General features: G+C 42.2%; 1 protein-coding gene and 1 pseudogene across 1 annotated transcript in view; both read left to right on the forward strand.

The window, feature by feature from the left end:
- The window catches only part of LOC115103162 (chloride channel protein 2-like), a 126,852-nt gene that overhangs the window by 95,783 nt on the left and 15,363 nt on the right, over nt 1–15,706 (forward strand). Inside the window, 8 exon segments of the mRNA XM_065006085.1 lie at nt 8,857–8,921; nt 8,924–8,958; nt 9,239–9,394; nt 9,559–9,628; nt 9,705–9,815; nt 14,142–14,355; nt 14,501–14,634; nt 14,947–15,206. Of these exon segments, the coding sequence (XP_064862157.1) occupies nt 8,857–8,921; nt 8,924–8,958; nt 9,239–9,394; nt 9,559–9,628; nt 9,705–9,815; nt 14,142–14,355; nt 14,501–14,634; nt 14,947–15,206 (1,045 nt within the window).
- Nucleotides 2,860–5,394, forward strand: LOC115101842 (E3 ubiquitin-protein ligase TRIM39-like; annotated as a pseudogene).

The raw sequence follows: 15,706 nt of genomic DNA on the forward strand, positions 1-15,706 counted from the left end.
TCAAAAAGACATCGGTTGTAACCAAAAATCTCAAGTTTGGACTCATCAGACCAAAGGACAGATTTACACTGGTCCAATGTCCATTGCTTGTGCTTCTTGGCCCAATCAAGTTTTTTCTCCTGATTGGTGTCCTTCAGCAGTGGTTTCTTTGCAGAAATTTGACCATGAAGGCAGTAGATCTAGTTGGTCTGCCATAATATACTAGAGACAGTAAATCTAGCTGTTCTTTTGTAACATAATTGAGACAGTAGATCTAGCTGGTCTGCCATAACATATAGAGACAGTAGATGTAGCTGGTCTGTCATAATATAATTGAGGCAGTAGATATAGCTGGTCTGTCATAATATAAATTAAACAGATCTGGCAGGTCTATCATAATATATTAGAGACTGTAGATGTAGTTGGTCTGTCGTAAAAAAAAGTAGAGACAGTAGATCTAACTGGTCTCTTGTAAAATAATAGAGACAGTAGATCTAGCTGGTCTGTCGTAATATAATAAAGACTGTAGATGTAGCTGGTCTGTCATAATATAATAGAGACAGTAAATCTAGCGGGTCTGTCATAATATACTAGAGACAGTACATCTAGCGGGTCTGTCATAATATACTAGAGACCGTAAATCTAGCGGGTCTGTCATAATATACTAGAGACCGTAAATCTAGATGGTCTGCCATAATATAATTGAGACAGTAGATTTAGCTGGTCGGTCATAATATAGTAGAGACATTAGCTCTAGCTAGTCTGTCATAATATAATTGAGACAGTAGATGTAGCTGATCTGACATAATATAATAGAGACTGTAGAACTAGCTGGTCTGTCATAATATAATAGAGACAGTAGATGTAGCTGGTCTGTCATAAAATAATTGAGACAGTAGATGTAGCTGGTCTGTCATAATATAATAGAGACAGTAGATCTAGCTGGTCTGTAGTAATATAATAGACAGTAGATTTAGCTGTTCTGTCATATTATATAAAAGAGACTAGATCTAGCTGGTCTGCCATAATATAATAGACAGTTTATATAGCTGGTATGTCATAATATAATTGAGACAGTAGCTCTAGCTGGTATGTCAAGTTATAATAGAGACAGTATATCTAGTTGGTCTGTCGTAATATAATAGAGACAGTAGATAGAGCTGGTCTGTTGCAATATGATAAAGACAGTAGATAGAGCTGGTCTGTCATAATATAATAGAGATTAGATCTAGCTGGTCTGTCATAATATAATTGAGGCAGTAGATCTAGCAGGTCTATTATAATATAAAATAGGCAGTAGATCTAGCTGGTCTGTCATAATATAATAGAGACAGTAAATCTACCTGGTCTTTCGTAGTATAATTGAGAGAGTAGATCTAGCTGGTCTGCCATAATATAGTTGAGACGGGAGATCTAGCTGGTCTGCCGTAATATAATTGAGGCAGTAGATATAGCTGGTCTGTCATAATATAAATCAGACAGTATATCTCACAAGTCTATCATAATATATTAGAGACTGTAGATGGTCTGTCATAATATAATAGAGACAGTAAATCTAGCTGGTCTGTCACATATACTAGAGACAGTAAATCTACCTGACTTTCGTAATATAATTGAGACAGTAGATTTAGCTGATCTGACATAATATAATAGAGACTAGAACTAGCTGGTCTGTCATAATATAATAGAGACAGTAGATGTAGCTGGTCTGTCATAATATAATAGAGACAGTAGATCTAGCTGGTCTGTCATAATATAATAGAGACAGTAGATCTAGCTGGTCTGTCATAATATAATAGAGACAGTAGATGTAACTGGTCTGTCATAATATAATAGAGACAGTAGATCTAGCTGGTCTGTAGTAATATAATAGACAGTAGATTTAGCTATTCTGTCATATTATATAAAAGAGACTGTAGATCTAGCTGGTCTGCCATAATATAATAGAGACAGTTTATATAGCTGGTATGTCATAATATAATTGAGACAGTAGCTCTAGCTGGTATGTCAAGTTATAATAGAGACAGTATATCTAGTTGGTCTGTCGTAATATAATAGAGACAGTAGATAGAGCTGGTCTGTTGCAATATGATAAAGACAGTAGATAGAGCTGGTCTGTCATAATATAATAGAGACAGTAGATCTAGCTGTTTTGTCATAATGTAATAGAGACAATAGATATAGCTGGTCTGTTGTAATTTAATTAATACAGTAGTTGTAGCTGGTCTGTCATAATATAAATGAGACAGTAGATCTAGTTGGTCTGCCATAATATACTACAGACAGTAAATCTAGCTGGTCTTTCGTAATATAACTGAGACAGTAGATCTAGCTGGTCTGCCATAATTGAATTGAGGCAGTAGATCTAGCTGGTCTGTCATAATATAATAAAGACAGTTAATCTAGCTGGTCGTTCGTAGTATAATTTAGATAGTAGATCTAGCTGGTCTGCCATAATATAACAAAGAAAATATATCTAGCTGGTCTGTCATAATATAATTGAGACAGTAGATCTAGCTGATCTGTCATAATATAATTGAGACCGTAGAGCTAGCTGATCTGTCATAATATAATTGAGACAGTAGATCTAGCTGATCTGTCATAATATAATTGAGACAGTAGATCTAGCTGGTCTGTCATAATAAAATAGAGACAGCACATCTAGCCTGGTCTGTCTTAATATAATAAAGACAATAGATGGTCTGCCATAACATAATAGAGACAGTAGATGTAGCTGGTTTGTCATAATATAAATGAGACAGTAGATCTAGCAGGTATTATGATAATATATTAGAGACTGTAGATGGTCTCTCATAATATAGTTGAGATGCAGAGTAGGTGAAGGGATGATCTCCACATGTGTGGTTCCTACTGTGAAGCATGGAGGAGGAGGTGTGAGGGTGCTTTGCTGGTGACACTGTCAGTGTGGGCAAGCTACTTTTGAAGAGTCTATAATATGTTTTGATTTGACTAACACTTTTGGTTACTACATGATTCCATATGTGTTATTTCATAGTTTTGATGTCTTCACTATTATTCTACAATGTAGAAAATAGTAAAAAAGAAAAACCCTTGAATGAGTAGGTGTCCAAACTTTTGACTGGTACTGTATGAAACAGTGTATTATTATATTGTTCACACTGACAAACAATTCAATGATAAAAATAAAAACATTTTTTAAAGAATGACTTATTTCAGAGGGGCCAAAACAGATGTAGTTTTTTTTGGTCTGTTCTCAGCTATGGCTTCCTCCTGAAGAGCAGCTCCAGTGTTCTATCTGTCTGGATGTGTTCGCTGAGCCAGTCACCACTCCCCGTGGACACAACTTCTGCAAGGCCTGTATCAGAGGATACTTGGACAGCACTGACGTGTGCAAGTGTCCCACATGTAAAAATACAGTTTATAAGAGACCAGATCCCTTTTTCAACACTTTCACTTCTGTGAAGGCTGCTCAAGTCAAGGAGTTAGCTCCAGTTCATGTCACACTCATCACCCCAGGACAAGCCCAAACCACAACCCTCAACAAATCTGGAGAAGTACCATGTGACATCTGCACAGAGACAAAGCACATGGCCCTGAAGTCCTGTCTGATGTGTCTGACCTCTTATTGTGAGGCTCACCTGGAGCATCATCGGATAGTGGTGTCTTTAAAGAAGCACAAGCTGATTGACCCTGTGGAGAACCTGGAAGACAGGGTGTGTAAGAAGCATGAGAGACCCCTGGAGCTGTTCTGTAAGAGAGACCAAGCATGTGTGTGTCAGTTCTGCACCGAGACAGACCACAAGACTCATAAGACTGTCCCCATAGAGGAAGAGTATGGAGAGAGGAAAGCTCAGATGGGGAAAAGTAAGGATACATTTCAGAAGATGATCCAGGAGAGACTGAAGAAGGTTAAGGAGATTGAACAGGCAGTAGAGCTCAGCAAGAGAGACGCAGAGAGAGAGATAGCAGACAGTTTGCAGGTCTTCGCTGCTCTGGTTCGTTCCATTGAGAGAAACCAGGCTGAGCTCATTGAGGTGGTTGAGGAGAAGCAGAAAGCAGCCGAGAGACAGGCTGAAAGGCTCATTGAAGAGCTGGAGCAAGAAATCACTGAACTAAAGAGCAGAAGCACTGAGCTGGAGTAGCTCTCAGATATTAAGGACCACCTCCACCTCCTTCAGAGCTCCACATCCCTCTATACCACCCTTCCACCTACCAAGAACTGGTCTGGTGTTCACAGCGATCTGTGTGTTGGGACTGTGAGGAGAGCTGTGTCTCAACTGGAGGAGACACTCAATAAAGAGATGGAGATGTTTCCTCAAATCAAGCTGAAGAGGATGCAGTGGATGTGACGCAGGACCCTGACACAGCATGTCCTTATCTTATCCTGTCTGAGGACCGGAAAGAAGTGAGATATGGAGCCATAAAGCAGGAACTCCCTGACAACCCAGAGAGGTTTGATTGTCATCCCCGTGTGTTAGGAATGGAGGGGTTCTCTTCAGGGAAATTCTACTATGAGGTACAGGTGAAGGAGAAGACTTGGTGGGCCTTAGGAGTGGCTAGAGAGTCCATCAACAGGAAAGGGATGAATGTACTGAGTCCTGAATTTGGAGCCTGGACTATAGAGCTGAGGAATAGGAATGAGTATGGAGCTCGCACTGAGCTTGTAGTTCCCCTCACCATGAGAGAGAAGCCCCAGAAAGTGGGCGTGTTTGTAGATTATAAGAAGGGTCAGGTTTTACGATGTGGAGGCCAGGTCTCATATCTACTCTTTCACGGACTGCACCTTCACTGAGAGACTCTACCCACTGTTGTCTTCACCTGATCCTTCTGGTGATAACTCAGCTCCACTTATCTTCTCCCGTCATGTCTGAGTTTAGTCAATAGGAAATTCAGTCACAGGAAAGCACAGCGATGTGCCCTAATGAATGTGTTTATAGATTGTTATCTATGGTCAGATTGTATAATTAAGCAGTAAGGCCCGAGGTGTGGTTTATTGGACAATATTTTGTTCTTATTTACAATGATGACCTGTCAAACACTTACAGTATGTATAGTGTAACTATATACACATCAATAACACAATACATGAAGAGCAAACACAAAAAGCTAAACATAATGATACAAACACATTCTTCAGTAAAAAAATACGGAAGCAGCCTTTAGCAGTGGTATATTGGCCATATACCAAAAGGGAAAGGGGATACCTAGTCAGTTGCACAGCTAAATGAATTCAACTGAAATGTGTCCACATGTAACCCAACACCTCTGAATCAGTCCATGTCATCAGCGCCCAGGGAGCAGTTATTGTGGGGGTTAACTGCCTTGTTCAAGGGCAGAATGGCAGATTGTTCCACCTTGCCCGGCTCGAGGTGACTTATTGCTATTATAAACCGGTTACCATGAATATAACAATAAACAAGTATTTTTGCGTCATGCCTGTGGTATATTGTCTGATATACACATGGCTGGAATGCTGTTTCCGCCAATCAGCATCCAAGACCCAAACTACCCGGTTTATCTCATTCCTCCCCTCATTGTATAAAGAGTTAGGGCCAGCTCGCTGTCTGCGTTACAATGGGATTCTATAAACTACGTCCGTTGCTATATCAACGGTGTGATGGCAAAATGATTAAAATTTTGGATATCATTACAGCCTAAATTATGTTCTTTTCATCATCACTATGCAAACAAGGCTGATTTCCATTACAATTTCGCTGTTTAAACAAGTTGTTTAGATAATAAAATGAAAACATTACTTCTAACTACTTTTGGGTACCTTGTTAACATTACATGAAATCCAATGCTTAAACGTTGCTACGTTTTGGAAATGTCAAATAAAACATGTAATCTGCTTGACGCATTAAAGTTACCTTACAGATCATGAAGTCGGATCATTTCCACGCCATTCATATGCAAATCCATTTGATTCATACACTGGCTTGTCTGGCTGTCATGTTTTATTTTCACCTGCCCTTCCCTACACTGAAATATCATTTCAGTAGTCCTCTATCTTGATTTTTTTTAAACTCTAACTCACATAGCTCATTAGTACACCCTTGGGGTTGAAAATATATGTATCTATTGTCGATCCTAGGATACAACAATGAAAACCAACCTGGCAATATTTAAGATTATAATACATAAACTTTGATCTTTTTTGGTACAGTTGTGTTATTAATTTATTTGCAGATGTTTTTGTACGCTCACATGGTAATCAGACTAAATGACTGAATTCTGGTGTGTGGAATATTGAGGAGGTGGTTGTTGCTGTGTGTGTGGGATATTGAGGAGGTGGTTGTTGCTGTGTGTGTGGGATATTGAGGAGGTGTTTGCTGTTTGTGGGGAATATTGAGGAGGTGGTTGCTGTGTGTGTGGGATATTGAGGAGGTGGTTGCTGTGTGTGTGGGATATTGAGGAGGTGGTTGCTGTGTGTGTGGAATATTGAGGAGGTGGTTGCTGTGTGTGGGATATTGAGGAGGTGGTTGCTGTGTGTGGGGGATATTGAGGAGGTGGTTGCTGTGGGAATGTTGTGCTTGTCACTTGTTCTCAACAGGCAGCCAGTTTCGGAAGGGGGACGTGACTGCAAAGTCCAGGCACTGCTGCTCTGAGTGTTTGCAGTACTAGTGTTTTTAGTTCATCTGTGTATCTCACATATGATGTGCCCAGTATGATAGTTTTCTTGCTCTTTCTTAGCAGATAATGACAACTTGACAATAACAGTAGCTGATGTAATGAAAAGTTGGAGGGTGGTTGGTAATGGAGGACATCAGGTGGCTCCACGTCTGGGTGTTGGGCAGAACCCCTAGGCCCTGGAGAACAGGAGCAGAATAAAGGGAACAGGGTAGGAGACAAAGATGTAAACAGTAAAGTTACACTTTACTGTGCAAAAATGTGATGAATTAGTGCAGTGTTATAAATGGGAGATATGTACTTTTCAACACTTGGAAGGTATAGCCTACCTCAAGCTGGTCCCCACTCTGACTCAGAGCTCAAAGAATCAGACTGATCCGAACTCACTGGTTCTGGTGGATGGGATACCTCCTGGGGGGCTCGGACGGTCGATGGTCCTAAAGGCATTTGGAGAGAAAATGAAGAGATACATTTTTATAAACTCGGCATAACTACCCTTTCTTGCTTTCTCTAATGTCAACCAAACTTAACAGACTTTGTCTATTGGACTTCAGCGAAGTGTAGGGCGTCAGTGGTCGACCGTCCAACTGGATAAGTTGTTGGCTTCCCCCGAGGTAACCAGAAGATAATGAGAAAAATATCAGTGTTAGGGAAACTAAAACAAGCTTCAGGTTATTTTATGTGCAAATACAAATAGTTATCTGAGATTTGTTATATTCACTTTAATAGATGGTGACCCCGGCTAGGAGGTGAAAGAGCAGTGAGGTTTCCCAGGTCTCGCCTTCCTTTGGTCCTTCTTCCAAACCAAGTCATTCGCTCACATGTCGTAGCGCTTGGTGCCCTTCTTGATTCTGCTCCGGTAGCTCTCCTGTTTCTCCTTCACCTTGTCCATGTTCAGTCTCACCTTGATTAAGAAGAATAAGTGAAATTATATTTCATATTACAAATACATTTCTTACATATCTCTTGGAGGGCCAGAAAAAAAGTTAACAGTGGACAATAATTTTTACCTCGTCAAAAAAAACTCCACATCCTTCTCAGTCCGTGCCTGAATGTGATCCTCAAAGGCGTTCTGATCTGGTTCGACAACTTCCACCACATCAGGTGTGGTGATCTGAAAGGACGTTATACAAAAATAGCAATAGACAAACACTAAGTCGATTACACATTTGAAAGACCGTATATGCAGTGCTTGTACATTATATACAATTGCATTGTTTATCCCAGTCAACAGCTGTGGCTCCCGTCCATACTCTGCCTGGATGCTGCTGTTGTGTGCAAAGAGAATTACCTTCAGGTTGTTCTCCCACTCTTCCTGGTACCAATCAAGGGACTTATCCATAGCAGTCTTGAGGGTCTGGTTGGTCCATTCACCAAACCATGTACCATGGAAAAACAAACAAATTGTAAAAAATCCAAATAAAACACTGGTGACAGAATATAACATCCGCACCTTGTTCCAGCATTCATGACCTCGGTCCCACAAGATGACCTCAGGAGAACCGTGGGTGTTGAAGATGTCCATCATTACCTTGGAGGTGGCATCGCCAGTCCACCTCCTTGATCGGTATCATAACTAGCAACATGTGGATAGCCTATTTAGAGTGTTGGGCCTGTAACCGCAAGGTTGCTGGATCGAATCCCTGAGCTGACAAGCTAAGAATCTGTCGTTCTGCCCCTGAGTAAGGCAGTTAACCCATTGTTCCCCTGGCGCCAAAGATGTGGATGTCGATTATGGCAGCCACCCACACCTCTCTGATTCAGAGGGGTTGGGTTAAATGCAGAAGACACATTTCAGTTGAATACATTCAGTTGGACAACTGACTAGGTATCTCCCTTTCCCTGTATGGAAAATGGTTGTTGAAAAATCGTTGTACATAGTTAAATCCGTCCAGTTATCTAATAGAAGTTAACTGCTTAACGTTACCCTGAATTGTGAATTTCTCTGAATGTTGCGCCTCTTGTCGGGATCAGTGGTGCCTTCATAGTACTTCGCCTGGTTGGAAATATACAAGAAAATCTCAGTGGGATACCATTGAAGTGCAAGCTACATACAAACAGAAAGCTACAATAATAGTTACAGTAGCTAGCTAACGTTAGCTAAATAAAACTATTTTAGCTAACGTTAGCTGGGGGGGGGACACTTTTTGGCAGTGGGACATGACAGGCCCTTGACCACTAGGGGGGCATCCAGTAAAAAAAAAATTGCTTGGGGCCACTGAAAAGGCTAGAGCTGGCCACACACAAACATTAATGAACCCACAGCTCCTCTCTCCCTGTCAGACGTCTGGTGTTTCCTGCCATGGTCACCTTGGTCATCTCAACCCTTACCTTCCCCCTGGGTTTGGACAGTTCATGGCTGGACAGGTCAGTAGTTCCATTTTTTAAATATCTGTGCCTGTTAACAACAATGTATGATACACCTTTCAAAGTATTGGAACAGGGATGCATCTCAATTGTCTAAAGCAGCCTCTTCTCCTCGTGGAGGCTACTTCATTTTCTCTGTGAAAGGACGTGTCCTGTGTGGTCTTCACCTATCCTCTTCGATCAGTGAAGGGAAGGAGATAAGGAAAGGAAGCCAATTTAAGCTATTGAGATTGATCCAGTATATGCCAATCCTAACAGTTGTCTGTCCTTGTCTCCTCAGCTGACGCAGCATGAGTCACTGGTGGCGTTGTTGGACAACCGCACGTGGTCTCGCCAGGGTGTTGCCGAGGAGTTTGACTACATCAGCCACTCCCACGCCTGGAAACACCCCCAGGTCAATGTCTTCATCACTCTCATCTTCTTCATTGTGATGAAGGTACGTGTGTGTTTTAAACTAGAGAGAGTTTTTGTGTGTGGGTTTGGTAGAAGCGAGTCAGATTTGTTTGTGATTGTGTTGGTGTGAAAATTAGGATACTATGCCTCTATTCTGTGTTTATTTTCAGTTTCCTCTTGTACACTTCTGACTTTCTTTCTCTCTAGTTCTGGATGTCTGCAGTAGCTACCACCATGCCTGTACCATGTGGGGCCTTCATGCCAGTTTTCCTCATTGGTAAGTAACTTGCTGTGTGTGAGAACTTGTAAAAACACCTGCATGTTTACAAACAATATATTTGTGTGATGTGCAGGTGCAGCATTTGGGCGTCTGGTAGGCGAGACCATGGCAGTCATGTTCCCTGATGGCATCCATGCCGATGGCAGTGTCTATCCCATAGTGCCTGGTGGCTATGCTGTTGTGGGTGAGTAATGGGTGTCTCCGTATCACACTTCACCAGTTGCATTAAAAATAATGCCTTTTCTTAACCTTTAGGCTCCATTATGGCTCTAACGTGTCTGCTTATCACTGAAACCAAACGTGAAACTGAGCTTCTCCATAGGCTCCATCTTGGCTCTCTGTTCTCTGAAGTCAGCAGGTTTTGGGGTGTAATAAAAACAAATGTGGTCCTCATTGATTTTCTTGTTTAGTGGGCCATGAGCGGTACATGACCTTGAACAATTCATTAAACATTTGACCTGAAATACTTGTTGGCTAAATGTGACTATTGAATTCACAAATCACTAGCTTGTGTTTTCATTTGTTGTGTTGTTTAGAACAGTGAAGATAACAAATACACATGAAAACATCTGAGGGATAGGCGTCCCGTCAACGGGACCGTTCTAAATCCTGCAGCTCCTTGTCACAATTGCTGATTCTAGAGAAACAACAAATGTCGGTACATATAAGAGTCTTATATCGGCTGAAAGCTTCAATTCTTGTTAATATAACTGCACTGTCCAATTTACAGTAGCTATTACTGCGAAAAACTGCATATTTATGCAATTGCAGACAGAAGTAGCTATTACTGCGAAAAACTGCATATTTATGCAATTGCAGACAGAAGTTGACAACGGGAACATAGCATGCATGTTTCCGAGTAAGTTTGTTCCCCACCTAAGGGCACAACTGATTTTATACATGTGATCACTCCCTAGTGATATGATCACCTACGTCAATGTAGGTGTGTACCAATAAGTTGAGCTTACCTTATAAGGCAACCTAGTACAGTAGCTTCTCTGAATTTATTAGCATTGTCCACTGTCACACAAGATCAAAATGTCAAAACCAGACAGTGGTTCTGTCTCTTTATCTAGTTTCGGTCGGACTCAAACCTAGACTGCAAGCACACTCTCACAACAGCCAGGGCTTAACCACAAAGACTAATATAGATAGCTTGTGCAACGTATAGTGGCAGAGTTTAGACACATAGCAACAGTAGCTTATTATAAGGCCTACAGCAAAACATATGAATCTTAAGGTCCCCCAACTCAATAATGGGGAGTGTCTTTAAGACCCACCACCTACAGTTCTTTTCAAATGGTACCAAGAATATGAAAATCCTTGAGCTACAGGCAGTTAGATTTGGGTATGTCATTTTAGGCGAAAATTGGAAAAATAATTACTAGCCTATTCAACCTCTCTTTCGTATCGTCTGAGATCCCCAAAGATTGGATAGCTCTTCAAAGGGGGAGGCACTCTAGACCCAAACTGTTATAGACCTAAATCCATCCTGCACTGTCTTTCTAAAATCTTCTAAAGCCAAGTTAATAAACAGATCACCGACCATTTCGAATCCCACCGTACATTCTCCACTATGCAATCTGGTTTCCGAGCTGGTCATGGGTGCACCTCAGCAACGCTCAAGGTCAGAAACGATATCATACCAGCCATCAATAAAAGACAGTACTGTGCAGCCGTCTTCATCAACCTGGCCAAGGCTTTCGACTCAATCACCGCATTCTTATGGGCAGACTCAGACTCAAATGACTGCCTCGCTTGGTTCACCAACTACTTCTCAGAAAGAGTTCAGTGTGTCAAATCGGAGGGCCTGTTGTCCCGACCTCTGGCAGTCTCTATGAGGGTGCCACAGGGTTCAATTCTCGGGCCGACTCTCTTCTCTGAATTTATCAATGATGTCGCTCTTGCTGCTGGTGATTCTCTGATCCACCTCTACGCAGACGACACCCTTCTGTATACATCTGGCCCTTCTTTGAACACTGTGCTAACAAACATCAAAACAAGCTTCAACGCCATACAACACTCCTTCCGTGGCCTCCAACTTCTTTTAAATGCTAGTAAAACTAAGTGCATGCTCTTCAACCGATTTCTGCCCGCACCCTCCCGCCCGACTAGCATCACTGTTCTGGACGGTTCTGACCTATATAATGTGGACAACTACAAATACCTAGGTGTCTGGTTAGACTGTAAAACTCTCCTTCCAGACTCACATTAAGCATCTCCAATCCGAAATTAAATGTAGAATCTGCTTCCTATTTCACAACAAAACCTCCTTCACTCATGCTGCCAAATAAACCCCCGTAAAACTGACTATCCTACCGATCCTTGACTTCAGCAATGTCATTTACAAAATAGCCTCCAACACTCTACTCAGCAAACTGGATGTAGTCTATCACAGTGCCATCCGTTTGATCACCAAAGCCCCATATACTACCCACCACTGCGACCTGTATGCTCTCGTTGGCTGGCCCTCACTACATATCCGTCGCCAAACCCATTGGCTCCAGGTCATCTATAAGTCTTTGCTAGGTAAAGCCCCGCCTTATCTCAGCTCACTGGTCACCATAGCAACACCCATCCGTAGCACGCACTCCAGCAGGTATATTGCACTGGTCATCCCCAAAGCCAACCATTCCTTTGGCCGCCTTTCCTTCCAGTTCTCTGCTGCCAATGGCTGGAACAAATTGCAAAAATCTTATATCTCCCTCTGTAACTTTAAGCATCAGCTGTCAGAGCAGCTTACCGATCACTGTTCCTGTACACAGCCAATCTGTAAATAGCATTCCCAACTACCTCATCCCCATATTATTACTTACCCTCTTGCACCCCAGTATCTCTACCTGCACATCTATCACTCCAGTATTATGCTAAATTGTAATTATTTCGCCTCCTATAGCTTATTTATTGCCTACCTCCCTAATCTTCTACATTTGCACGCACTGTACATAGATGTTACTATTTTTCTTTTATTTTGTGTTATTGACTGTACGTTTGTTTATGTGTTGTTTTTGTCGCACTGCTTTGCTTTACCTTGGCCAGGTCGCAGTTGTAAATGAGAACATGTTCTCAACTGGGCCTACCTGGTTAAATCAATAAAATACAAAAATGGGAACAGGATGCAGCTCAATTTCAAATCTCATCGCAAAGGGTCTTAATACTTATGTAAATAAGGTATTTCTGTTTATTTTTTTAATACATTTGCAAAAGATGTATAAAAACATGTTTTCTTTTTGTCATTATGGGGTCGTTTGTATAGATTGCTGAAGATTTATTTTTATTTAATCAGTTGAAAACACAGGATTGCATCGAGGCACGGATCTGGGGAGGGGTACCAAAACATTTCTTAAATGGAAGAAGTTTGGAACCACCAAGGCTCTTCCTAGAGCTGGCCGCCCGGCCAAACTGAGCAATCGGGAGAATGGCCTTGATCAAGGAGGTGACCAAGAACCCGATGGTCACTCTGACAGAACTCTAGAGTTCCTCTATGGCGATGGGAGAAACTTCCAAAAGGACAACCATCTCTGCAGCACTCCACCTATCAGTCCTTTATGGTAGAGTGGCAAGACGGAAGCCACTCCTCAGTAAAAGGCACATGACAGCCTGGTTGGAGTTTGCCAAAAGGCACCTAAAGACTCTCAGACCATGAGAAACAAGATTCTCTGGTCTGATGAAACCAAGATTGAACTTTTTGGCCTGAATGCCAAGTGTCACATCTGGAGGAAACCTGGCACCATCCCTGCGGTGAAGCATGGTGGTGCCAGCATTACGCTATGGGGTGTTTTTCAGCGGCAGGGACTGGGAGACTAGTCAGGATCGAGGCAAAGATGAACTGAGCAAAGTACAGAGAGATCCTTGATTAAAACCTGATCCAGAGTGCTCAGGACCTCAGACAGGACAACGACCCTAGGCACATAGCCATGACAATGCAGGAGTGGCTTCGGGACAAGTCTCTGAATGTCCTGGAGTGGCCCAGTCAGAGCCCGGACATGAACCCGATCGAACATCTCTGGAGAGACCTGAAAATAGCTGTGCAGCAACACTAGCCCTCCAACCTGAAAGAGCTTGAGAGGATCTGCAGAGAAAAATGGAAGGAAATCTCCAAATACAGGGGTGCCAAGCTTGTAGCGTCATACCCAAGAAGACTCAATCACTGCCAAAGGTGCTTCAACAAAGTACTGAGTAAAGGGTCTGAATACTTACTTAAATGTGAAATAGTTTTTTTATTTGCCTATAAATGTGCAAAAATTTCAAAACTATTTTTGCTTTGTCATTATGGGGTATTGTGTATAGATTGATGAGGGGGGAAAACTATTTAATCAATTTTAGAATAAGGCTATAACATTACAAAATGTGGAAAATGTCAAGGGGTCTGAACTTTCCGAAGACACTGTATGTCTAGGGAGGCTGTGGAAAGCAAAAAGATAAATGTCGCTTTCCACCACATTAGACGATAAAATCCATATTCATCTTCATCATTATCATCCAGACTCTCTGTATCCCTCCTCCCCAGGTGCGGCAGCGTTGTCGGGGGCTGTGACTCACACAGTGTCGACGGCAGTCATCGTGTTTGAGCTGACGGGTCAGATCAGCCACATCCTGCCGGTGATGATAGCGGTGATCCTGGCCAACGCCGTAGCCCAGTCCCTCCAGCCCTCGCTGTATGACTCTATCATCAGGATCAAGAAACTACCCTACCTCCCTGAGCTTGGTATGGGGCACCACGAGTGAGTCTCTGTCCATCTGTTTGTGTCTCAATCTCCCTCACTTTATATTATACTCCCTATATTCTTTGTTCTCTTTTTTTCCCAACTTTCTTCCGGACATTTCATTCTTACCCTATTCCCCTCTTCTCCTCCTCACCTCCTTCAGGAAGTATAACGTCCGTGTGGAGGACATCATGGTTAGAGACGTGCGTTACATCACTCTCTCCTCCTCCTATCGAGATGTACAGGAGGTCCTGCTGATTGGACAGCTCAAAACACTGGCCCTGGTCGAGTCCACGGGTAAGGATATGTGTATAGTCTGCTATAATTTCAAGATGCATCCTTCCTCCATTACACATAGTCATTCTCTACTGCTTTCCTTTTTCTCTCCCACGTCTTCCAGCTTTTTGACTTTCTGTCCTATTCCATCTCTTCTGTACTCTGCTTAGTACTCTCCCTTACTGTTTCCTCTTTTTCTCCCCTTTCCCCGGTCTTCTCTCCCTTATTATCCTTTGCTATTTTCTCTCCCATTTTCCTCTCTCTTTTTTTCCCCTCTTTATCATCCTATCCCTCTCTCCCCTCCCTCTCTCCCTCTTTCTCTCTGTCCTCCAGATTCTATGATCCTGTTGGGTTCTATAGAGCGCTCTCAGCTCCAGTCACTCCTGTCCCTCCAGCTGGGTCCATCGCGCAGGCTAGACCACATCCGGAGGCACGCCAAGGACAATGACACACATACACTGGACACACACACACACCTGTCCAACCTGGGCACCATGGACAATCCCCTAAGCCCACCCTGCACACACACACATTCCAACAGCACCAGTAACAGCGCACGCCATGGGGTCCGCTTCGTGGTGAGTGTAGCGGAGGTGAGTCGGACTCACGCTCGCGTGATGAGGTAGCACTGCCTGCGACTTAAAGTCACTGTCATCCTCAAGGGTGGAGGGGTAGGTAGGGAAGCTATGTTTAAAGTTCATTACACATAATGTGTGGATAGGTGTTGGGACTTACATTGGTTGCAGTAAATGTGTGAGTTAAGTAAGTGTTTTACGGTGTATTACAGAGTGTGGCTGGTTTGGTATGTTTGGTAAAGGACATCTGTGAAGGTTGTCTGATTTCAGTATGAAATCAAATCAAATGTTATTGGTCACATACACATATTTAGCAGATGTTATTGCAGGTGTAGTGAAATGCTTGTGTTCCTAGCTCCAACAGTGCAGTGATATTTAACAATTCACAATAATACACACAAATCTACAAGTAAAAGAATGGAATTAAGAAATTGACTAAGGCATTGACTAAAATACAGTAGAGTAGAATAAGGTATATACATATGAGATGAGTAAAGAAGTATGTGAACATTATTAAA

Source organism: Oncorhynchus nerka, linkage group LG20, assembly GCF_034236695.1.
Source record: "Oncorhynchus nerka isolate Pitt River linkage group LG20, Oner_Uvic_2.0, whole genome shotgun sequence".
NCBI classification, from domain to species: domain Eukaryota; kingdom Metazoa; phylum Chordata; class Actinopteri; order Salmoniformes; family Salmonidae; genus Oncorhynchus; species Oncorhynchus nerka.